This window comes from Staurois parvus, unplaced genomic scaffold (genome assembly GCF_062004578.1).
Source record: "Staurois parvus isolate SC_StPar_1 unplaced genomic scaffold, SC_StPar_1.0 ptg000714l, whole genome shotgun sequence".
NCBI classification, from domain to species: domain Eukaryota; kingdom Metazoa; phylum Chordata; class Amphibia; order Anura; family Ranidae; genus Staurois; species Staurois parvus.
Window position 1 is genome coordinate 2,683,539 of NW_028318510.1, and position 27,102 is coordinate 2,710,640.

The 27,102-nt window shown below is 41.1% G+C and overlaps 1 protein-coding gene across 1 annotated transcript in view; it reads right to left on the minus strand.

The window, feature by feature from the left end:
• Positions 1–14,128: 14,128 nt before the first annotated feature.
• The window catches only part of ADAMTS6 (ADAM metallopeptidase with thrombospondin type 1 motif 6), a 433,529-nt gene continuing 420,555 nt past the window's right edge, over positions 14,129–27,102 (minus strand). Inside the window, exon 25 of the mRNA XM_089653457.1 lies at positions 14,129–21,877. Coding sequence (XP_089509583.1) covers positions 21,768–21,877 — 110 coding nt within the window. The 3' untranslated portion in view covers positions 14,129–21,767. The remainder of the gene's footprint in view (positions 21,878–27,102) is intronic.

Genomic DNA, 27,102 nt, shown 5'->3' on the forward strand with positions numbered 1-27,102 from the left:
CTTTGCAGCTATAACAGCTTCAACTCTTCTGGGAAGGCTGTCCACAAGGTTTAGGAGTGTGTCTATGGGAATGTTTGCCCATTCTTCCAGAAGCACATTTTGGAGGTTAGGCACTGATGTCAGTTGAGAAGGCCTGGCTTGCACTTTCCACTCTAATTCATCCCAAAGATGTTCTATAGGGTTGAGGTCAGAACTCTGTGCAGGTCAGTCAAGTTCTTTCACCCCAAACTCACTCTTCCATGTCTTTATGGACCTTGCTGTATGCACTGGTGTGTAGGCGTGCTTTACACCACTGCAACCGATGCTTTGCATTACACTTGGTAATGTAAGGCTTGGATGCAGCTGCTCGGCCATGGAAACCCATTCCATGAAGCTCTCTACACACTGTTGTGGTGCTAATCTGAAGGCCACATGAAGTTTGGAGGTCTTAATCTATTGATTCTCCAGACAGTTGGCAACTTGTAGGTACTGATATGTGGTATTGATGTGGCACCGATGGGCACTGGCAGGTGGCATGGGTGAGCACTGAGAGCAGGCACTGATGGACACTAACAGGTGGCACTGCTGGGGCTACACTGATCATCAGGGCACACTGATCATCAGTGCCCTGATGATCAGTGCACATGTCCCATCCGAGGAATGCCGATTACCAGCCCTCCTCTCCTCTTGAGCTGTCAGCGTGACAGCTCGTGAGGAGAGGAATGCCGATAACCGGCATTTCCGTGTTTACATGCAATCAGCTGTGAGTGGACACAGCTGATCACATGACCGAGCCGACATCTTCAGCTCTTTCCATGGATCGGTGATCTGCTGTGTCCAAGGGACACAGCGTACTGCCGATCACCGCGCTGCGCTGTGGTACGAAGCACGAGTCTCCTTTGTAGTGTTGGCTCCTACACCCTGTCATGGTTGGTGGGTGTAGCACCAGCCAAGCATGACCTATTCAAGTGAAAGAGGCAAATGCTCTGCAACCTTGTGCAGAACAGTGAACTAGGGGTTAAACAGGTAGTGTTGTGGACCCCGCAGAAGCATGCAGTTGTGGGGCACTTGCAGAGTGGCCCAATTTACTTGAATGGGTCTCATTTGACAGGCAGTAACACCCACCAAAAACAACGGACATGTAATTCCTGCTGTGGCATCTGTACACCTTTAGCTGCTACCTCAGCAGCTAAAGGGGGTAGGGATTTGGGGCAATAAAACTATGACTCAACCGCAGGGTTTTACACCCCCCAACTTTACATGTGAATGAGCCCTAAGAGTGCCTCTGCTGGATGCAACTAAGGGCTCATTCACAAGTGCAACCAGCACTGCTGCTCCTCTGCAAAGCAATCCGAGTGTGTTTGACAGGTGGTGAGGAGGTGTATGTTGCCTCCTCACCACTTGATTTAAACCCATGATTGCCGTGCAAAGCACAGAATTGTGACACAGTAGTACGGCAATTAGAGGTTTAAATCAGGTGTGAGGAGGTGACTCTGGCCGACACTGTGCCGGGTAATCTTTGCCTTTTCTCATGTTGTTAAGGTAGATTTTCACCTCTTTAAGGTTGCCAACTCTTGCAATAGACAGACATGGTCTGCTGTTGTCACCATCAGGAGAACCATCCTGAGAAATGAGGAGCGCAGGTAGGCAGGAAGTGATTTCAGAGAGGATGCAGGAGATAAGCAGGACTGAAAATGCAACAAAGAAAGAAAACCAGAAAAAGAAGATTTTTATCTCAACCAAATGGTAATTGTTTACCATATACAGTACTGTACTTATTACAATTTATAGTAAATGTCAGTTTGTCAAGGTTTGCATATACTTCAACCTGCATCCTACGATAACATTGCACAATCACTCTTATACCTGATGATGTAACAATTCATTAATCAAGACAAACTAGTGATAAATAAATGTTTCTTTTATGGAACCATGTTCCAGAATTGTTTCTTAATAGTTACAGTACATTAATTCCTTTTAATTTCCTTTGTTTCTATTAATCACTTAACAACTGTGAATTGCACAAGAGAAAAAAAAATCCTGATAACTGCACATCTCACATAAACCCATCTACAAGATCATTAAATAGCCAAAAGCCCCTCTTCATTTCTCTTGCCTCTGTGTCAAAACAAAGATAAAGTTTTCTGTGAAAGAAAAGAAAAGCAGCGCAACTTGTTGCTAACAAAGATTATCTTCATTATTTCTGATATAACACATACTGTATAAAGAATATCAGATTTGTCATTCAACTGAGGACACAGGGCCACCCCATTGGAACTTATGTACACTGGTAGCCATTGGGGAGGGGTTTCCCTCCAGTAGCTGGGTCTTCAAGGGAAGCTGTGTGCTATTAGCCTCCTGTCTGCCTGCTGGTTCTGCCAGTGGAGGGCCTCTAACCTGACTGCAGATCCCAAGTCCTGTTGAGTGTAATAGATAATGGGTGGAGTTTTTCATGTCCTCAGTGACACCCTTCTAGCTGTGAACCTCTGCAGTAATATACCAGCACCTTTCGGCTGATGAACTCTGCAGTGCCGAGTCAACGTCTAGCGATCTCCACAAATACATTGTCGGCTTCACCATGTTGAGCAGATGAGTATTACAATATTACTATTGGCTGGATGGATTGATCTCGTTTTTAAGTCATATATGTTGTTTTATTTTGTAAGTAGTTCTGATGTGCACTTGGGAAATTTTTTAATAAACAGAGAGCACTATCAGTTGGTGTTTGATTGTATGTCACATGTGCACGTGGAGCTTCTAGAGGAGATCCCCAGATTAACCCATGATGTAGGGGTTTGGTGGAAGATCTGGATGAATATAGTCTATATTTGCACTGTTTATACCTCTTATAATATGTAAAGTCTGCATCTGAGGTGAGATTTTGGGCTGGTACCTAGTGGAGGAAGTTTGCTTGTTTTTTTCTGGGAACACTGCACTTTGTTTTTGTTTGTGAAGGGTGCCACAAATTTAAATTGCCACTGTTTTTGGACTAAGGAACTGCACTCTTCTATTTTCCTTGTATGTTTTATGTAAAAGTTTCTTTGTGTATTTTACATTGTATCACTTTGGAAATATTGTCACATGGTATCATTAATATTACACCTAGTGGCTATTTCACAAGGTGTTACTTTTATAGGTAGAGCTTTTTTAACAAAAGAAACAACAGTGCAACCTTATATTGTATCATTAAAAAATAAATGACAATTTATTGAAAAATAAAAATACAGTCACAAAAGTACGCATGTGTAGCGCATGGCATAAAGGTAACGTGGGAACCAGAAATGTCTGAGGGGCAGCCAGAGAATCACCAACTTTGGCAACCAGCTAGGGATGAAGCTTGCTGAAGATGGAGGAAGCCACTGTCAAAGAAACAGTGATCAGCCCAAGACTGGAATCCTCTACGGCACTGTAGACAAATGCACTATAGACACTGGACGCCTGGACGCTAGTCAGCTTCTTCATCAGCCTGTGGAGTAGTGCAATGACAGTAAACACACAGAGTCAAGTTTCAATAAAACTTGAAACATTTGTTGAGCAGAATTCCAATGTACTAGAGGAAGAGTGCCGCTTAGAGAAATAACTCACAGTTCAATGCAGTCAAAGAGGTTGCAAGGTGCTGACAACATCTGTTTCAAAGGTTGAAGTGTTGCCTGGCCAGTCCGGTCACAAACAGGGAAACTTCTTCCCAAGTAACAAGTCCCTAGTTCTTTCTTGTCAAGAAACTGTCCCTACTGCTTGTTGCTTTCCCTAGCAATCTGGATCTGTCTCTCTAAACTAGCCACTCACAAAATGCACGCAGAACTCTGGGGAAGGGACTTATATAGACCGTGTTGACCCAATATGGCCACCAAGTGTCACATGGTTGCAGTGTAACCAACTAGAATGCTGCTCCATTGACCCAGGAAACCATAGAGAAACTGTGTTTCTCTTTGACTTCCCCTCCAGGCTGTGGTACCACTCAGGTCAGGCCTGTCTATGCTGGACTATCTCGAGGTAGGATAGCCCAGCATAGACAGGCTGATGAAGAATTCGACACTAATGTATTCAAATCCATAGGTCGCTTTTAAGTATCAGATATGTTACTTAATACGCAGAGAAGGACCTCTTAGAAATTAGGATGCCTTCCAGAACACATGTACAATGTGTGTTACTAAAGCACGTCAACATGTTATATACACATTTAAGTGTCAGCTCTAAAGCCTAAAACCTGCCAACAGCCATTTCCCTATTCCAAAACATACCTTTTATAACCATGAATGCACTTTGATTGGATAGGGGAATGGCATTGGCAGGGCTTTTTCCCATTAGCTACAAAATTAAACTAGTATTGGAAAAGCACGAGGGTTTTCTAACTAACAAAGGCAAAAAAATCTGAGCACCACAAACTGGAAACCTAAATGCGACTTTGGGTCTTGCACAGGCTTCTGTAGCCATGTCCAGTGGATTCTGTAGCCATGTCCAGTGGATTCTGCTATGGGTGCAGGCTGGGTAAAGAGTCTGTCCTGACTCTATGCAGACTATGAAGGCAAAGAAAGTGTCCTGATCGCTGCAGACCTGAAAACCTGCCTGTCCATTATGCTCCATTATGTCCAAGTGATAGCAGCCTCAGCGTGACTCTGCCTAAGCCACGACCCCAATGCGATTCACTCCACTTACGGGGCTTAGTCACCACAAATTGAAAAACTGTTTAATAATTAATTTTTAATCTTAAAGGCAAACTTGCCCATCCATCCATGTTTCCCTGCTTTATTTGTTGAGAAATCAGTTTGAAGCACAGCCCACTAGCATTTCTAGTCGCGGCCATCTTGAGTAAGGCCAGATGATGGAATCCACCTGCACTTAGCTCAGCCATGCAGGCAGGTGACTATGCATAGCTGAGCAAAACCCTGCTCCCCTCCTCCAGATGATTGAAAAAAAAAAATTACATTAATATTATTGGGATATATGACATAATTGTGGCCTAGGCTAGAAACAACTGAAGATATCTAAAAAAAAAAAAAGGTTAAAGCAAGTAAATATAATATATCTTTCTATCTATTCACTAATGCTAGCAGCATAAAGATTAAAAATAGTTTATGTTGATTGAGAGAGTGAAGTTCAACTTTAATTCTAAACATTTGTAACAGCTGACAGGTTTACTTTAGAAAACTATGTGTGGTCACTTTCTGGATCTCACAGGGGCAGGAATGTATTTTTTAATGTAATTTTTAGCTATAGTTTTGTATTGCCCCAGTGTATTTAAAGGTATTCTACATCCCTTGTAGGATTTCCAATAAATAGGTGCCTGCAAAAACAGAGATCACTTTAATGGGCACATTTTAGCTGCCTTTTCCCTTTAAGGCGTGTCAGGGAAGAGATTTTATCCTCTGGTTGACAAGTCTACAGTAGAATGAGTTATGCTTTATCCAGCACTACATAACAACAAACCAGACCAAGACTATACAAAAAAACCCACAAGCACCTCATTAAACTTTCTGCAGAGAAACATGTTTATGCCATAATACAAAGCACAATCCAAATTTTGCCATTTCTATATCAAGTTACTTATTTAAGGCATTCTTCTCCTCCAGCGTTGATCAGTGTTAGAGAATAGGTGGTCAAGTAACGAGGCAGAATGTGCTGAGCTGTTACTGCCATCAATAAACCAAACCAGGGCTGACACTATTTTATCTTAGTGTGCTGCATATGAAAACAATGTGTAACAAGCTAAAAACGATTAATCCGATCCCGTAAATCAAAGAATGAACCAGACAAGAACAGAGGTTCAGATAAAGCAGCTCACTCTATCAAGTCTGCATTTGCGTGGTTACACAAGTCAGCTATTTTGCTCTCTTTGATCAAGTTCAGTCATACGTCGACTTAAAGGAATTGTACACTCTCAAATATTTTTGTTGTTTTAACTAGGTATTAGCAGGGCTTTATACTCAAAGAATAAGTGTAGGCGCTCCCACCTATGTAAGTAATTTGCATAGAATGTGTTAATGTTAACAAGAAAAGCAGTAAAATAGATCCCCAGCAGCCAACTGCATTAGATACCCCCAGCAACAATGGCCCACCTGCAACAAAATACCACTCCAACAACAATAGATCCACCCTAGTAACAAGACTCCCCACCAGTAACAATAAATCTTCCAGCAGCCACCATCAATATACCCTCCATCAGCCCGCAAGAATGGATACCTCTCTCAACAGTAGATCCCTCTCAGCAACAATTGACCCTCCCATAACATAAGACCCCCCTGCAACAATAGACCTCCCCAGCAACAACAGACCCCCTCAACAAAAGATCCCCAGCAGTGACAAAAGACCCCAAGCAGCCAGCATTAATAGACCTTCCAGCACACCCTAGCACCTCTTCAAATCATATGTCTTGAAACATTGCTTGTCAATAATTGGATCTATGTAGGTAAGTCAGTAGAAGATAAGTAAGGTACAATGAGCAACACAATTTCTGAGCACACATAACAATTATTTTATATATAAGCTACTAAATGAAGGACTATGACTGTAACAAACCTGGATTCTGCCTATGAAGCTTTTGATTTCAAGTGTAAGGTACTTTTTGGAACACACAGAATGGACTAAATATAGTCCAGTGTCATGTAATAGTGTGTTTGTATTTCTTCCCCCCATCCCCTAAAAAAACTGAGATGAACCAATTTAAAGTGGAACTGTACTGTTTAATATTCAAAACAAACTCCTCCATCCATGTCTCCATACTTTATTTTGCTGAGATTAATTTTTATTGGCATTTCTGGCAGTGGCCATTATGAGTAAGGGCAGATGATTCTTGTAGCAGTTACTTCATGGTATCCATCTGTCCTTAGCTTTTCCCTGCAGGAGCAAATTGAATCATGCTTTGCTGGGTTTTTTTTTGCCTTCCTCTGGATCAACTGTGGGCGTAGGATTATAACTTTTTTTTTTAATGGTTGAACTGGATGTGCTTTTGTCTTTTTTTCAGCCAAACTGTGTAACTATGTAAATATGTATCTTCTTTTTTTTAATTTAAGATTAAAATGAACTCTTTATGCTCTTACTAATGAGTAGATGAAATAGTCATTCTTACTTAACAGAACAAAACACAATTATATAACTATTTATAAAACATTCACAAAACTGTAAGTTATTTAGTAGCCGCCTTACATAACTAGAACATATTCTTGAGCTTTAATCTGCTTGATCTCCATGTGAGCACCACAACAAAGTAAGCTTGATAGAAGGCCTTCGGCTTTGGCATTGTCATCAATTATCTTTAGACCAGGAGATCTGCTTGGTTTGAGTGGAATATCTTTGTTGCCAATGCAGAGCCACAGCAGGATCATTCCACAGGTATACCTCTGTGTCAGAAGAAAAAGGCTGTCCTGCCTTAAATTCAGTGGATAGGATTGCTTGTAAGTGATTTGCTTACAGCTTAGCCACCCCTGCCCACCATGTTTGCCTAAACAGGGCAGGGATAGCCTTATGAGGAAAAAAAATTAAAAGGAATAAATGAAAAAGGTTAAAAATCGTTTTTAATGTAAAAAATAAGTTTAAGCTTAAAAAAAATTATGGCAGGTGGGAAAATAGCTGGGTCTGCACCAACATTCGGGTTTCAGCACTCAGGTTTCAGGACTTTTTTTCAGGACCAAGAGTTATAAGTGTTGTAACTCACTTGCTTCAAGCCATGTTATTTCCTGAGTTCCTGTTTTTCTATTTACCAACCTCAGCTTGTATCTAACTATGCTTGTTCACTACCTGCCTTGTCGTTTCCCCAGTCCCTTTTTCTAATATTGCATGTCGATTGTATACGATTTTTTAGTTCTATTCCTGGCCAGTTGCCAACTGCACAGGCGTGTGTGAGGGCCACAGTGTGGTAGACCCACCAGTAAAGTCCATCATTCCTTGCAAGGTGCTCTTGTAAATATCTGGTGTGTATGCCTGGACTTGTCCATTTTAAAGGTCCGCACTCTCTCCTTTTTTTTAAAGGGAGAACCCAGTTTGCACTGCCATCCCTGCCGGTGTTTGCTTGACCAAGACAGGCACAGCCTTACAAGGAAAAAAATAAATAATTAATAAAAATAAAGAATAAAAACAAGTAGGATATGATATATTGTTAAAAAATAAATCTGTACATACTGTAAAAAAATAAAATAAATAAAAAGGAACCTATTACCTCTGCTTGCAGAATCTATGCCTCTCACCTCTAACCCAGTCCTACCTGTCACTTTTCAGTACATTTAATAGGTGGAATAAATAATTGGTACCTTGGTGCACCCAACTTTACTGCACAAACATGCGTTGATGTGCTGAAACAAGAGGCAGCTTTGCTTGCCTCAGAAACAAGTACACGGCCAAAGCCCTGAAAAGAATGAAAGGTCTTAGTAAAATAAAAATATATTTCATAAAATGGAAAGCCTAATTTGAGAAAGGGTGGGCAGCCTATGGCCATAGGATTGTATGCTTAATTTTTGCTGCTGCATGACATTCACCTTGGCTATAAGATTTTACACTTCCATTTGCTGCTGCCTGCCCTTTTCCATGTGTTGTGGAAGGGTGGGCAAGATATGGCCACAATTCCCCCCTCCTCCCCCAGCTATGCCTCCAGTGCAGGGAATCTTTGCACCATCAAGAAATGAGGAAAAAAGAGGCTGTCACAGATCACATCCTCAAAATGGAGTATGTTGGGCTCCCTCTGGGATGGTGGCAGGGGTACAAGATCCCTTTTGAAGTCTTGCATGAATTTCCTCCTCCTCACTACCAGAACCTCAACACTCCTCACTGCCAGTACCCCAACCCTCCCCTACACAACCAGTACCCCAAGCCTTCTTTTCCTTCTCCTCTACTCCTCTGTGCAAGCTAACAGCAGCTGACATATGGCCTTTTAAGCAAAATACTGGGGTTCAGTACCTGAAACTGTGGTGCAACACAGCCCACAGAAATGTGCAAATGGGGTATTTGTCAAAGCTTCCATGAAGATGCTTGGCATGGAGGTGATTTGAAGAAACATTTTCTTCTACTTCGTCAGCAGCACCAAAGAGGTCTATTGAGTAGCCCTGGGGGTATCAGCCAAAAGGTTTGCCAGTTTTACTAAAAGCTTGACAACTCTTCATAGCCAACTGGCGGGACTGTAGCTAGATTAGCTGAAGAAAGAGGGGAGGAGGAAAAGGGTGCAGGAACAGCACTGGAAAGCGAAGTGGCTGCTCTATGTCCTTGAGGAGGAGGAGGAAAAGAGCACATGAGCAGCACTGTCACAAAAAAAAGCCTTAAGGTCTCCATTATTTATTATGTGATCTGTGGGGGGAACCTGTGACTGGTCCGCATTCCCCCGTATTCACAGATCGTGCAATGTAATTAAGTAAAGTGATCTGCGCCACTATTGTTGCTCTTTAAAATCTTGCTTTATTGTAGAGACAACAGTATACAAATTGTTAATACAGTAAGTTATAACTAGAAAAGCTACAATTTCTGGGGAAATTATGTGAAGTGTTCTTGCCTCCACCAGTTGTCTACAACTGGAGTGGGCGGAGTAACTGGGTGGAGTGGCTTGAGTAACTGTTGTGTGGTTGGAGTGGCTGGAGTAACTGTGAAAAGGTCACTGGGCAGCGTGAGTTGCAAACAAATGGTCATATTGTGAAAACTATCAGAACTATAGCTTAGCCGTGGACATTTTTAGTGGCAGCAGGGATAGCTGAATGTTTTGATATACGATTTGTGTAGGTGGGCTTGAAAATGAGGGAGTTGTGGCAGTTTATAAATCATGTCCTGATTTTTCAGCTCACACTCTAGCTTTTGTCAGCTCCCTCTCTAGTTTTGAACATTCCGCCATTCATTCCTATGGGACCAATTTCACCACAAAAACGTTGATATTTCGTGAACCATTTGGTGAAACGTTCCACAAAGTAATAGTACACCAATCGGGAACAATCCGCACGTTTTGGTATATTACTGTCTATGTAGTGTAAAAACTGTGGGAGGAGTTAGGGTGGTAAATTTGGCTATAATAATAATAAGAATATATATGTGAGATAACAGTAAGTAGTCTTGCCATGCAAGAACACTTAACTAAGTGTATTAGTGACTGCGGTCTCTACAATAAAGCAAGATTTTAAAGAGTAATAACGGTGGTGCGGATCACTTCTATAGCAAATTGTCTACAGCAGTGCGACTGCAAATCGAGCACCCTGAGCTCTGCTAATGCTGATTTGGTTGGGTAGTAGCACAATTTTTCCTTATTATCTTAAGTAATGAAAGTACTTCTCTCAGTAGGGTGGGAGAAAGGAAGGGTCGTATCCCTATTGGACCTTCTTTGTGCTGTTCTGCCAGAAGACCTGAAGCTGTTAATCACTGAGTTCAGAGAAAAGAAGAGGACAGGCATCCCTGCACAAGGAATTCCTTCAGGATGCAGCTGCTTGTACAACAAGGGACATACTTTATTACAGGTAAATGATGTGACTAAACCTAAACTTTTCCTTAGGAGGGGAAGCACGAAAAGGACGTAGATGTCCCTGATAGCAGTGCCCAGTTCCCCATGCTCTTTTGTGACAATTCCTTGCAGATTAGCCTTGAAAATGGCCAGCACTGATTTTTAAGATTCCCCCTCCTGTAGATTTCAGTGGGGTTCGAATTCAAGTGCACAGTTTTTGTCCCGCGGACAGATCCCAGACACATTCACTCATCCCTAATCATTTTCATTTTCTTTTCATAAAGAAGACTGCTCATTCCTTTTGTATGTGTAGGAGCATGGATAACTGTTGAAAACGTACATTTTTTTTAGCCTGACATGAAAGTTAAAGCTGAACTCCAGGCAGATATAAAATACACAAACAAATGTGCCTATGTTTTCATTAATACATCATTAAATATACTTTTTAAAGTATAACTGGTGTAAGCATCTGAGTTTTACTTGATATCAACCACTTGCAATTCCCTGTACAGCAGCACTCAGACGGAAAAAAATCAGACATGCTGCAAGCAAAGGAATATGATAGGAGACAAAGCAGAGAGAGCAGATAGATAACTTCATCAGACTACAGCTGTTTCTTTTACTGTCCATCAACAGGCTGGAGGTGTTGAAAGGACACCCCAGTATTCCTTGTACAGCATGCAATAGAATAAATGGTGTCACCCAGCTGGCTCTGCTGTTTAAATCTCAGGAATGAATTTACTGAAATACAAATTATTTGGCAGGTATGACAGCTTATTATATATGCATTTCATTAGTGTATTTACAGTATCTCACAGAAGTGAGTCCACCCCTCACATTTTTGTAAATATTTTATTCTATCTTTTCATGTGACAACACAGAAGAAATGACACTTTGCTACAATGTGACGTAGTGAGTGTACAGCTTGTATAACAGTGTAAATTTGCTGTCCTCTCAAAAGAACTCAACACACAGCCATGTCTAAACTGCTGGCAACAAAAGTGAGTACACCCCTAAGTGAAAATGTCCAAATTGGGCCCAATTAGCCATTTTCCCTCCCCGGTGTCATGTGACTCATTAGTGTTACAAGGTCTCAGGTGTGAATGGGGAGCAGGTGCGTTAAATTTGGTGTTATCACTCTCCCTCTCTTATACTGGTCACTGGAAGTTAAACAAGGCACCTCATGGCAAAGAACTCTCTGAGGATCTGAAAAAAAAGAATTGTTGCTCTACATAAAGATGGCCTAGGCTATAAGAAGATTGCCAAGACCCTGAAACTGAGCTGCAGCACGGTGGCCAAGACCATACAGCGGTTTAACAGGACCGCTTCCACTCAGAACAGGCCTCGCCATGGTCGACCAAAGAAGTTGAGTGCACGTGCTCAGCGTCATATCCAGAGGTTGTCTTTGGGAAATAGACGTATGAGTGCTGCCAGAGGTTAAAGGGGTGGAGGGGGGCGGAGGTCAGCTTTTCAGTGCTCAGACCATACACCGCACACTGCATCAAATTGGTCTGCATGGCTGTCGTCCCAGAAGGAAGCCTCTTCTAAAGATGATGCGCAAGAAAGCAAACAAACAGTTTGCTGAAGACAAGCACACTAGGGACATGGATTACTGGAACCATGTCCTGTGGTCTGATGAGGCCAAGATAAACTGATTTCGTTCAGATGGTGTCAAGCGTGTGTGGCGGCAACCAGGTGAGGAGTACAAAGACAAATGTGTCTTACCTACAGTCAAGCATGGTGGTGGGAGTGTCATAGTCTAAGGCTGCATGAATGCTACCGGCACTGGGGAGCTACAGTTCATTGATGGAACCATGAATGCTAACATGTACTGTGACATACTGGAGCAGAGCATGATCCCCTCCCTTTGGAGACTGGGCCGCAGGGCAGTATTCCAACATGATAACGATCCCAAACACACCCCCAAGACGACCATTGCCTTGCTAAAGAAGCTGAGAGTAAAGGTGATGGACTAGCCAAGCATGTCTCCAGACCTAAACCCTATTGAGCATCTGTGGGGCATCCTCAAACGGAAGGTGGAGGAGCGCAAGGTCTAACATCCACCAGCTCCGTGATGTCGTCATGGAGGAATGGAAGAGGACTCCAGTGGCAATCTGTGAAGCTCTGGTGAACTCCATGCCCAAGAAGGTTAAAGCAGTGCTGAAAAATAATGGTGGCCACACAAAATATTGACACTTTGGGCCCAATTTGGACATTTTGGCTGTGTGTTGAGTTATTTTGAGGGGACAGCAAATTTACATGTTATACAAGCTGTACACTCACTATTTTACATTGTAGCAAAGTGTCATTTCTTCAGTGTTGTCACATGAAAAGATGTAATAAAATATTTACGAAAATGTGAGGGGTGTACTCAGTTCTGTGAGATACTGTAGCTCTTGTTTGGAGTTCACCTTTAAAGTGATAGCTTAGGACCCACCTAACTCTGAACATTCATAATATGAGAATTTAAAAGAAACATATAATAGTAGAGAAACATATCATAGGCTGCCACTGATGACTCTTTGACCTGTATCCTGATCTTCTGGCATCAATTCTTTCTGAGTCACTGACCCAATATAAGTGTGCAGATCAAATCTGACTCCACCTTGACTATACAACTTGACATGCTACATGATTGTTCCAGGTCAGTGGCTCAGGCACAGTCATTTGGATCACCTCTCCCCACCCCTGTACATTTTGGCAGGATCAGACTAGTAACCCTTAAGTGTAACTAAAGACAAAATGTTTTTGGATAGAATGTAGAGGGATTAGAACACCTGTCAGGCTTTATTACTGTCTGGGATCCACCCTCCACCCTCTATTTGTTCTGCTTAATGTTCTCATCAAAAGTAAAAGAAAATTCAAAAATGTGGGTTGACATCAGAGCAGCAATAGAGGGGAAATCTTGCAATGGGAACATTAGTTCAAAATGCTAAAAAAAAGGTTTGCCATTAGATACACTTTAAAGCAGCCTTTTTCAACCAGGATGCCCAAGCACCCTGGGGTGCCTTGAGGTTTCTTCAGGGGTGCCTTGGCAAAATTTTTATACAAGCCAATGGGTGCAACAAGCCTGCCTTTTAGTTACACAAAGCCACAGGTGCACCATTAGGCCCTTCTACCCACTGGCGTCCTGACAACCAATGACATCATCAGTTGAAAAAGAGGATGTCGGTTGCCTGCACAGCATCCTGGTTCGACCCTCCCCTGCCCCTCTCCATCATTGCTGGGGTCACATCAGCTCAGTGATGGAAAAAAATTGAGGGAGAAGAGAAACACTAGAATACTACTTAGTACCAGTGTATTTGCTTTAGAAGAATAAATCACCTCTAATGGTGGGTGTCTTACGTGTGTGGATGTTGCTGCGTTAGAATAGTTTTCAACATTTTAGAATGGTGTGCTTCAGGACAGTCCATATTTTTAAAGGGTGGCTGAGGACTGTCCATAATTTTAGAGGGTGCCTTAAAATCGTCCATAATTTTAAAGGGTGCCTTGACTGCAAAAAGGTTAAGAAACACTACTTTAAAGTAATCGGCAAGATTTAGGATCCATTTACACCTACTGTCAGTTGTAGTGAGCTGCATTGAAAAAACATACCTTATTAGGTCTGTTGTGGTGCACAGACCTAATGAGGCAACACACCTCAATGGAGTTGATACATGTGAATGAGCCCTCAATCATTTACCTGAAGACTGAACACAGAACATAACCTCAAATTTAAGTAAACGAATAGAACAGTTTGGCCAGAAATAATTCTCAAAAGTTCCTGCCTTTATTTTACAAATATATCTAGTTGTCTTTTCCTTGTTTAAAGGTGTTGGCTCCAGAGTGTAACGGAGTTACAGCTATAATTAAACACAACAAATGGAGAACAGGTGTTAGGAAACAAGGTAATAAATTAGAATATAATTTACAAAAAAAGCCAAACATTTTAGTAACAGTGTACCAAAGTAATACTGAATACAACATAAAAAGCAACTACTCACACTAATACATGGGTATTTCCATTCTGCAAAGGTAATAAGTATACGACTTTCACTCGATTAATAAAGATGATAATGAAACCGACCATTTTTTTTAAAGACGTATGCACCAGTAAGAGTTTAACATTTGCCAACCTTGGAAGTTTTAGCACCAAAAATATGTTTTTGTTCTTCTCTGCACAATACTTCCATTTCTTAAAACTATTTGGCCCATGAACCCTACAAAATTTGTAACGTCAAATGAATCTGTTTGGAAGTATGATGAAAAACTATAGCTTTTGTACCATAATAATAGTCTGTAGCAGCAGCATTATTTTATTATGTATTACAATACAATGTTGGATAACATCTAATCTATTCATTTATGGAAGTTGATTTTGATGACATATTATCGCTTTAAAGCTGAACTCCAAGCAGATATAAAAGACACAAAGTAATGCCGCTCTGTATTCAGAACACATCATTATATGTATTTTAAATGCAAGTAGTGTAAGTATCTCAATTTAACTTGGCATCAGCTTCTTGCAGTCCCCTGTACAACAGCGCACAGATGGGGGGGAGGAAGAAGCAGCACAAAGAGCCAATCAGCTATGCTGCACATCAAGAAGCATGATGTTGGGGGATGAGATCAGAGTGACAGAGAGATGAGCTTATCCTTATGCTGCTTCTCCTTTCACTGTCCAGTCACAGGCCTGGGGAAGGGACAACCGGTGTTGGTAAACTGCAGAAGAGAAAAATCAGGTCTCCTGCCCTGCCAGAAAGGTCTGTGTGGTGTAGCAGAGCTGTGTAAATCACAGAACTGGATAGACAGAAATACAAATCCTTGACAGGTAAAACAGCTGTATCTATATATATGTATATATGTATGTATATATATATATATATATATATATATATATATATATAATCTGTGTATTTAGCTGTTTGCTTGGAGTTCAGCTTTAATTATTAATCTTTTATTTTTTTATTTGTATTTCCAAAAACATCTCTAAATGTCTAAATTTGGTGCAGCTTTATTGGATTATAAACATCTTGATCTATTACTTAGCACCAAGGAAATAGCAAAATATAATGGTATAAACAATTCATATCCCTTTCATTTGAGGTAAAAATATTTTTCCAACTTTAAACATGTTATTACCTAAAGAAAAATACAATAATTATATTATTAAACTCCAATAAATGCAATCATTCCCTCATGTCACAAATGATATTCTTTACATCAAGGCTGGATACATCTACAGCATCAAACCGTGAAATAAACAACCTTATTAAACCTATTTGAGACATTGTGCCAAGAGGTAGCATTGTAAAATTTCAGATTGTCACAAATTGTGTATGTGCATGGAACTACTGTAATTTATTTGCTATATCCTCTCTGCTAATTCACATTAGTTAATACATATAGTGAACATAAAACATTTAGTAGCTCACTTTCCCTAACACAGTTTAATAGTTACAAACAATAATCTGTAAAATGTGTTTTTGGTGGTTGGTATGGTTAGGGTGGACTCTGTAATACTGTAGTGCCACATAAAATTCAATTTTCAGAACAGAATACATTTCTTATATGTAAAATATATGATTCCACAATGTGCATACAGTGGATTAGGCTGGAAAAGCTGAACTTTAAAGGGTAAGTCCACCCAAGACGGAAATTTCAGATGCTAAAGACTTGAATCACCTGAAAATTTCTATCTATGTAGGTCTAAAGTACATTAGGGACATTAGGGGTTGCTTAATTTATTTCATTTAGAGTTTATAGGCACAAGAACGGGTCCTAAACGGCTGGAAAAAGCTTCTATAACCCTCAGGGGCCACTTAAATTAGAAATGAGCTCTAAAGGGTGTGCCCCTAAAAAGGCAGATTTCCTGCAGCTGATCTTTTCCTCATTACTGCCTTACCATGCCTGGTCCTGTACTGTCTTTGTGTGGATGCAACCATCTAGGTAGAGACAGAACTTTGATTTCTTATGTCAGAGCCTCCAGGAAGCAGCACAGTTGTGATATCACAAAATCTTGCTGGTAGTCTCACTGCAGCTGAGACTGCAGGCACAAGAGTGCCTAGGCATCCTCACATAACAGGAATTGCTTTGCTAATTTACAGCACGAATGCCAGACAAAAGGTAGGTTTTCAAGGTTCTCCTTAGACACAATTCCCATGATTCATGTAAAATAGCAAATTAGTACTTTTTTAGTTCAATTTCACTTAAAGCCCCCAAGACATTAAAAAAACCCTTTTAATTTTGCCTTCATCATTCAATCCAATGCAGTTTGTGGAAATATTACCCAAGTTTCATATATTGTTTGGGAAATGAACACTTCCAATGTTACCCATCCCTAATCACCAAAGGCTCAAAGTGATCAGGACTCATCCACCTATTACTGGGATATAATATTTGGGTGGACTGACCCTTTAAGTAATCAGAGACAGTAGGTACTATTTCATTTTCCAATGCTGTTTTTCAGGATAAAATATTTAGGAAACTGGACATGATGGATGCTGTTGATATTCTGTGAAATGTCTCACTTCATATTAGCATTTGTTTCTATTTTGCGTTTTCTGTTTATTTTGTTCTGTCAACTCTGTTTCAATTTGAATAACGCATATTTTGCAGATCCCTACCTCATAGCACTGCCATGACATTAAACATAAATAGGTTGGGTTTTTTAAAATAGGCAGGGCTTAACATCACACTTGCAAAACACATAGAAAATGGGAGCAGTGCCAGTTAGTCCCAACCTTGCAGCATGATAGCTTTAAACAAGAGAGAGATCTTCTGCTTGTAACAAAAAAAAGTTAGCCGATCATATATGTAGTATGTGCCTAAGGATATAATGTAAAACAAAAAATAAATAAACTAAGGGGTCTATTTTTAAAGATCAATGAAATAATTATTTTTTATTGGGCTGCAATTTACCCTACTTTTCACTAAAAGCTAATAGCCAAACTGTGAAATCAACAATTAAAGAAAACATCAAAAAGAAAAAACAGCAGTAACAAAAGTCTCTCTGGCTTCCTTCCATTAAAAATGATGGATCTGGTATAATTTACTGGCAACAATATGGGCAAAAGACATTTCAGAATGTTGCAACAAAGAAATTGCTAGGTCATTTCTACTTTAACTAAAACATGTAAAAATAAGTTGATACATTGCTCAGAGCAAAAGACAAAATTTGTTGAAAGCACAGAGGATGAAAAGAGATTTTTTAGTTGGCAAAGTGAATGTTCACTTAACATTGTAAATACGGGGAAGTGTTCACCAATCGTGTGCAACAGAAACTAAAAAATGGATGACTGTTGTGAAGACAGCTTCACCTAATTTACTAAGCCAAAGCTGGCCATAGATGCCAGCGGACTGAACGAAAAAATATGAATGGATTCTTCCATGCACACAAGTGAGGTGGATAGAGGAATCCCCCCTGCTAGAACATTGAACTCTTCACTGTCAGAATACACTGATCAGCAGCTAAATGAGGGCGGACTGAGACAAAATGTCATCTTAATGATCAACTTCTGTCGAACAGGCGTGGCCACACATGGATTGAAATTCAGCTGATCACTGCTGAACAGACCGAATTTCCATCCATTTATGGCCAGCTTAAGTAAACATTCACTCTTCAAAGTGAACTCACGATAAGCTACATAAACACTCTTTGTCCCTTTACTAAATCAACCAAACTATGGGTTGACTGGAGAGTGTAAAATCTGGTGAAGCTCTGAATAGAAACCTGTCAACTTCCAGTTTTTGTTTTCAAAACTTAAAGTGGTTGTAAAGGCTTTTTAACTTCATGCATTCTATGCATGAAGATGAAAAACCTATTGCATGCAGCACTACCCAACTCCCCCCCCCCCCACTCCCGCCCATCAAAATACTTACCCGAGCCCGATCTCAATCCAGCGATCCATCCAGGAGCTATTGGCTCCCCCTGCTGTCAATCACAGCCAGTGAGGAGTGAGCAGGGGTCAAGGCCGAGCCATGCTCTGCGTGTCTTATTGACAGAGTGGAGCTCGGGAGCCTGCATGCATGCTGGCTCCTGAGCTCTGATCGGCTCCACTCCCTGCTCTCTTCTCACTTGCTGTGACTGGGTGCTCGATGAGGAATCTGAGAAGAGGAGGATCAGAGCTGCTCTGTGCAAAACCACAGCACAGAGCAGGTAAGTATAGACATGTTTGTTATTTTTAAATTTTTTTAAAAATCTGCCTTTACAATCACCTTAATTGAACAAGCTGAAGTTAGAAGCCGATTGGCTGTCATGAATAGCTGCACCAGAGTTTGCACTCTCCAGTTTTAGTAAATCAACTCCTATGTCTGATTAAAAGAAAAAAAATAGAATTTTGGTTCTTTAGAAACAGGCCCCCAGTGTACGTGCTCTGTTCTCTCTCCAAACATCCCTGTGTGACTTCTTGTGTAAAATAACTAGCATAAACTAACAAAGTGGAAGATAAAATACATAATTGCCTCCTTGAAATAATTATCTCATCCTCAATACATAATATGTTTTTTAAAAGGAATCAATTACTGACATTTAACATGGTACTCTTAAGGCTCCATGCACACTGGCTTAAAAAATCGCTAATGCTCCGGCAGGAAAACAAAAGCAAATTTTTCGGTGATTTCCGTATTAGTGTTTAGGAACGTTTAGGAGTGTGTAGTTTTTTTTTCTGCCAGAAAAATGCTCTCAAAAACACAAAACAGGTTTTTTCTTCATGCTTCTATACGCTGATCTTAAAAAATGCCTCTAGACTACCTAATGTACATGGACACCTAGGATAACATTAGTTACTTCTACCGGCAAAACGCCATAGGAGCAGCATTTTTTTAAGCCAGTGTTCATGGAGTCTTAGTGAAAACACAATGTTAATGCGGAGCTGCACCCAAAAGGGGAAGTTCTGCTTTAAGTACTGGTCCCCTGCTCTCTGTGAGGAATTAGCACCAACTTCCACTGCGACTGCCTAGGCAATCGGAAGCGGAAGTTGTCCTCCCTCCCTCCGCACAGTCTTCTGGGACACGTGACAATTCCCACACTTAGAATGCCTGGACGGTTGGTGAAACCAGCTGTGGTAAGGATACCGCTGGATTGTGGGACAGGTGAACGGCTGCTAGTTAAAAGTCAGCGGCTACAGTTTTTGTAGCTGACTTTTGCTTTTTTTTTAGGTTTGACTGGAGCTCTGCTTTAGGAAAGACATTTCATTTTATAATTTTAAAGTATAAAAGAAACAATGTATTTTTTTAAAATATTTGCTGCTTATCAAAAGCAGCCTCTGCAATGGTGCCTTCATGTCCTGCTGCATGCAGCATGAATTATAATGTAAAATGTTTGTTTAAGACATATTCAAGATGTGGCTTTGGAAAGCTTGGTTTGGGATAGAGATTGCAGTACAAAAATCTAAGAACATTTTATATACATTTTAACATTAACTACATAACTAAATATTGTGCAAGACAGGTGCAAAAATCAGATTGCAACAGGTGCACCAGAAAAAAAACAAAACTATAACTACCTCAAACTGATCCACACGGAGCACAAATGAAATAAAGTGCGTTAAGACAAACATACATTTTCTTTGCAGCAAGTTTGCTATCATAACGTACTATGGCGTATTCTAGTAAATATCCTCTCCAATATTTCTAAGACAATTTTGGATTTTGTTCTAATGAATCTGGTCTTCTACAGCCTGCTTTAGAAATATGACTGAACAGTATATATGGTAGAAAGTGAGGTGTTGTTGTGTCATATTTTGTTCACTGTAGCGGAATCAAGGAAAAGTTCTAATGGGCAAAGTTTGCTGAACATCATCCTAAAAAGTTATATCTAGATGCACTACTATACACATAATTAAAAAATAGGTGGTTGTGTATCACATTTTGCATTTCTTAAAAGCCCAATTTAACTTTCACATTACATCAGCTAAATGCATTCCAGGTGAATCAAGACATAAAAGCGTGCATAGTCTTAAAGTTGTATTCTTTAGAAAGCAGCCACAGCCTGACAGGAGAAGGCTGTCACCTGCCAGCCTGCTGTATAGAAAGGCCCTTACTGTCTGTGTTGAATCAGTGGTCTCTCTGCAGAGTTCCAAGTCACCTGCTGTGTCAGGGCTCCTCAATCAGCAGGACGTATTATCTTTGCTGCCTGGTGAGCTCCAGCTCTGTCTCAGCAGAAGGTGTGTCAGATCTCTGCAGTCAACTGCTTTCACCCAGTCATGATGGTCCTTCTCTACAGCATGCTGGTAAGAGACAGGTTTTTCTACAAAGGCTGTGGCTGCTTTCTAAAGAAAATGAATGATAAAACCTTGCTTTACCATCGTGTACTTTGATGCAATTGGGATGTATTTTGCTGGTTTAAATGGAAAGTTCAGGTGGGCTTTAAACACTTTTGTAAACGTGAGAATAGTTTTATAAATGAATGATTCAGCATCTGGCAGAGGACATTGGAAGGGCCAACATATGAACTGTATTGAAAAAACTGTTAAAACAATCTCATTAAACTATGTAGTGGACAGACGTTAAAAGAACACAGAAATATACAACATCTTGTAATCTTTAAAACCTGTTTTAAATATATTTATATTAACTAATAAGAAAAATAGCACCAATGACAACTGCTCTTTTTTTCACATTAGTAAAATGGCGGATTGCAGGCGATCTGTTTTTCTTTTTTTTATCGAAGGACAGTCATGATATTGGAAGTTGTATTGATGCTAACTTTGACTGAAGAAGTAGACCTGCAACTGTATGCATGTGTCACTGATGCAGCTCTGAATACCGACAATTGTATACCTTTTATATATGTTATTTGCTTCACAGCAGTATTACAGAAAAAAAATGCTGAAGAATTTAGGCAGAATAACAAAATACACTTACTTTAGTTTTGATTTATAATTGCTTTTTAAATAACATTTCAAAGCCCATTTTTATAAGTTAAACTTCTGGTGCTGTAAAACTGAGATAAAATATTTATAATTTTTAAGGTATGAAGAATTTCTCTATTTTTTTTTAAACCAAGTCATATCAGCATTTGAAAAAAAAAAAAAGTTTTAAATACAAATCGATTCAGTGTCATTTTGCAAGTCCATAAGAAAAATCGTACAAGGAGGTAAGCTTGGTGATTGCTGTAGTTGTGACAGCACAGCTGTTCTAAAGTCTGCTGCGCTTTAGTAGTGTGCTGCTAGCGTTCCACAATCTGCCTCTTCTCCTTGCTGGTGTGTCCAGTACTTTGGATAATAAATTCACTTCACAGAAGTTAAATAAAATGGGGATCCTGTCAGTTTGGGCTGACGAAGTGGTTATGTTTTACACAGGATTCAAGGATGCTTCAAGAACATGTCCCTCCTCTCTCTGTCTGTCTGGGTAGTGAGCCATCCACAGATATAACATTGTTCTGTTTGCCATGCTGTGGGGTGGGTCAGTGTCCTTGGCACGTTTTACAACACATCTGTCTGAAGTACGCTCGGCTACAAAATTTGAACTTCAGCACCAACGGGCAGTAAGCCACTTTGTTCACATCTTTGCACTCTGGTCAGTAAAGAAAACAAAAGGCAATTAATACGCATAATAATTAATACAGTGTGTACATTCCATGACATTTTTATATGGAAACATTCTGTATTAATAATATTTTTCTAATTGTAAAAAAAATGTACTGAACACACATTTAAAAGTTTGGAACTTGTTTTTTTAAAGCATATAGGAGTAATAATCGTAGTTATAGTTAAAAGAGAAGTTTAGCTGTAGCATCCACACCAAGAATCTTAAACGATGCAGTCGTGCGCTGGAGCGATCATGGCGCAAAACCAGATCCCAACTAGCGTTCACCCTATACAAATCTGCCTTCCTCACCTACACCTCCTCCCTCCACGCTGCCAAACAAGCCTACTTTGTAACCCTCATCAATACACTCTCTTCCAGTCCTCGCCGGCTCTTCTTTACTTTTAACTCCCTACTCTCCCCCCCCCCCACCTCCACCCAGTACCTCACTCACCGCCCATGAGATTGCTAACCACTTCCAAAACAAGATCGACACAATTCGTAGGGACATTGCCACTGCTCAGACTCCCACCCCACCTAGCCCCTCTCCCATGATAACCCCCTCAACACTCCCCTCCTTTGACCTCGCAACTGCCCAGACCCCCACCCCACCTACCATCCCGCACACTAAAACCCCCCAACACTCCACTCCTTCGAGCTTGCTACCACTGAAGAGGTCACTAAGGTCTTCTCCGAAGCCGCCTCACCACCTGCCCCCTTGACCTTGTCCCCACACAACTCCTACGGTCACCCTCCTCCTCCATCCTACGCTCCCTCACTCACATCTTCAATCTCTCCCTCTCTACTGGTGCATTCCCCTCCCCTCTAAAGCACGCGCACATCACTCCCATACTTAAAAAACCCTCCCTGGACCCCACCAACCTAAACAACCTTAGACCCATCTCCCTGCTGCCATTTACATCCAAACTCCTCGAGCACTTAGTCTATAATCACCTAAGCTCCCACCTCAATGACAACAACCTCCTTGATCCCCTACAGTCTGGATTCCCTCCCCTACACTTCACTGAAACCACCCTACTCAAACTCACCAACGACCTGCTAACCGCCAAAGCTAATGGCCACTACTCAGTGCTCCTATTCCTTGACCTGTCCGTGGCCTTCGACACAGTTGACCACCCCCTCCTCCTTAAAAAACTATACTCTCTTGGCCTCAGAGACTCCGCTCTCTCCTGGCTCTCCTCCTATCTATCCCAGCGCTCCTTCAGTGTTACCTATAACGCTGCCACCTCCCCCTCTCTCCCCCTCTCTGTTGGGGTCGCTCAAGGCTCTGTCCTCGGGCCCCTCCTCTTCTCCATCTACACCTCCTCCCTTGGCCAGCTGATACACTCCCACGGCTTCAACTACCACCTCTACGCCGATGACACACAAATCTACCCTTTACCCCTAGCCTCATCTCTTCAGTCTCCGCCCGAATCACCTGCCTACTGAACAACATATCAGATTGGATGATTGGAATGTCGTTCCATTTCCTCAAATTAAACCTTTCCAAAACCGAGCTCCTAGTTTTCCCCCCAACCCGCGTCCACCCCCCTTACCCTCTCCATCATGACCAACACCACCACCATCAGTCCCACCCCGTAAGCCAAAGTTCTAGGTGTCACTCTAGACTCCAATCTGTCCTTCTAGCCCCATGTACAATAGCTTGCAAATTCATGCAGGCTCCACCTCCGCAACATCTCCAAAAAACGCTCGTTCCTAAGCCCAGAAACTACAAAGCAACTCATTCACTCCCTTGTTATCTCACGACTTGATTACTGTAACTCCCTCTTCACCGGCTTACCTCATCACAGGCTATCTGAACTCCGCGGCCAGACTCATCCACCTTACCAACCACTCCGTATCCACCACCCCCTCTGTCATTCCCTCCACTGGCTTCCAATTGCCCAACACATAAAATTCAAATTACTATCACTGACGTACAAAGCTATTCATAATACTGCCCCAAACTACCTCACCGACCTGATATCCAAATACCACCCAACACGTACTCTTCGCTCCTCACAAGACCTCCTACTCTCTAGCTCCCTGGTCTCCTCCTCCCATGCCCGACTCCAGGACTTCTCCAGGGCTTCCCCCATCCTCTGGAACTCACTACCCCAACCTATCAGACTGTCACCTACCCTCCTCACCTTTAGGTGCACCCTGAAAACCCATCTCTTCAGGGAAGCCTACCCCGCCCTCACCTAACTGCTGATCTCCTCCACTCCTCCCACCACTCCATCCCCCACAGCCATTTCCTCCTGTACCACTATCCCCTCCCTCCTAGATTGTAGGATCAGGGCCCTCGAACCCCTCGTCCATTGTAATGTTACTGTATTATCTCATGTACTGTCTCCCACTCTAATGTACAGCACTGAGCAAACTTTTTGGTGCTATATAAATACTGTATTATAATAATAATAATAATAATAATCCTCTAGCGTGCTACTAGAGTAGTGTAGGTTCATGTATTGTGTATGATTCATGGTAACTGTGTGAGTCTGTAATTAGGTTGGGTTACTGTAAGTCAGGCTGGATGTCTTAACAGGTTGGGACTCTTATCGCCTCCACCTGGTTCTGGAGGGTCATCGAACCTTCCGGAAGAAAGTGGGTGGAAGTGGTGGAGACCTAATCTGCATGTTTATGGGAGTCTAACCAATCCCAGGTTTGGAGGCCCAAAGGTAGAGTTGTGAGACCAACCCATAAATATGGGAGAGTCAGGCTTGCAAGGGAGTTGGCTGGAAGATAGAAAGCGGAGGAGGCTGTCGGTGGCCTGGGAGGGGTCCCCTAGGTCTTGGGGGGCGGGCCTCCAGGACAGGCTCGGGCTGGCTCATGAGGATCCATTCAGCATCACAGTGTGAACAGGATCAAGAACTGGGAGTAAGGAGGACAGCTTGAGTACATCAGCACACCCAGGGATTCACAAGGGGAAAGACCGCCACATGTAGCAAGCTCTCAAAGAACAGCGCTGTGCTTAATCCTTTATCCTTGTTCTGGGAGACCTTCAGAGCAGCCAGAAGGGCTGGTAGTGTCTGCAGGCTGTGGAGCTGAGAGCAGTCCTACAGGGGAGAGAAAATATCTCTACATGTATTTGCAACAAGATAAACTAACTTTAAGAGAGGCTGTGAGTCCCTAGCCCATAGGGGGCAGTTGCTACTGTTCCGTAATGACTGACTACTTTCAAGGAAAAGAACAGTTCATGATCTGTTTCTAATTGAATCCTAGGATTACATCAATAAAGTGTCATATAACCTGAGGAACAGTATAAACCATTTATACACTGTTCATACGATTTATAATAAGGATGCAATGATAACTATATTATTACTATGACGCTATCCTTAAATAACCCATCATGCCTCTGCAGCAACTGAGGACTCAACACACTGGATTCAAACATTTGTTTGACTTTAAATTGATTGGAACAAAGGGAGTTATTCCATTTGCACCAACATTTCTAGATGTCAGTTTCTTTGGAATGGCTTACAATTTGTGGATTTACAGTGAGTAAAATGATCTAAATTACTCTGCAAGATCCATTGCCATTGGACAATATTGTGCCATAAAAATGTCATCTGGAGAAGATGTGAAGGACAGAGATATGCTTTTGCAATTGCCAAGCACAATAGCATCTGCTACATTCAGGGTGTTACAACTGGCTAAAAATTACAGCTGTAACAAAGCTGCTTATCACGCCATATAGATTGCTGATTTTCCTATGCTTGGGAGCAAGTCAATATCCTGCATTTTATAGAGCGCTGAATGTGACAAAGGAATCATGAATGCAGCATAACAAAGCTACAATACAATGACTGTGCCAGGGAAGGAAATATCAACTCTCAACATTTGCTCTCTTTTCATCTGACTCTAGACGTTTTCAGGTCTTATGAGGCTTTTTATAGCAAGCCTGTTTGATAGCATCCAAAATATTTCCAATGAAATAGTTATAGGAAGACGGAACTGCTTGAAATTTTAAGATAAGAATAGGAATGAAAAGACCTAGAATACTGAGTGCTTATCAAGAATGCAAAGAAACCATAGAAACAGCTTTGATTGCTACCTAAACATAAAAACAGAATTGTTGGAACAGAGAAATGTAGGCCGATATTCTGATAATGATGGTATTGCACAGGTAATATTACTATGACTTTCACAATTCATAAAGTAATAACTTTTTTCCCAGGGCCACAGACTGTTTCTTCCATAAACAACTGCAAATGCAATAATAGAATTGCTGAGAGGATGTACATACACATACACTTGGTTTGAGGAGAAACCATCACAATTATGCAGAGCTGCTCATTCATGGAGGTGTGCCTATCAAGCAGCAGTTCTCAAACAGGGTGAGCTCAGAAGTTGCTTAGGTTCCTTGAGCAGTGGAAGACTGATTTGATACCTGACGCTGCCTTCATAGGTTCAACACTGTTACTTGGCAGATCCAGTGTCACATAACCAGTGAAGTCTCTCCTCTCATTTCTCTAGTGAATAACCAATGACACCAATGTTTTGCATCTGTAAGAGCCCTAACTGACCACCAATGTAAGGAGGATCTTTCCCATTGGCCCCTAACATAATGAGGCACCTCTCCCACAGACTATCAATGTAAGGTAGCAACACATTAACCACCAATGTGGGCAGTTTTGAAATAACAACCAGTTTAAATGAGTGTTTTTCAAGTGACCACTAATGTCAAGGGGGTGTGACCTTTTTGACCACCAATGTACAAATGTCAATGCAGTGTCCACTGTCTACATTTAATTATGGCTCATTCTTATTATTCATTTTAGAATTATGACTGAAAACAATTTTTTCAAATAAAACAGGGGGATGTAAAAAATGTACAGTTGTGTTCAAAATAATAGCAGTGTGTTGAAAAAAGTGAATAAAGCTCAAAATCCTTCTAATAGCTTTTATTTCCATACACACAAATGCATTGGGAACACTACACATTCTATTCCAAATCAAAACTTGAAGAAAAATATATCAAATTTGTGTTGTTCCTTTAAACAAATTGAAGAAAAGTGAATATTAGACTGTTCAAAAAAATAGCAGTGTTTGTATTCTTCTTTACAAACTCAAACATTCACTATAGAAACTGAAAAATGTTTGAAGATTTTGCTTTCCTTTGAATCACTTAATGAATATTTAGTTGTATAAGCACTGTTTCTGAGAACTGCTGTACATCTGTGTTGCATGGAGTCAAGCAACTTCTG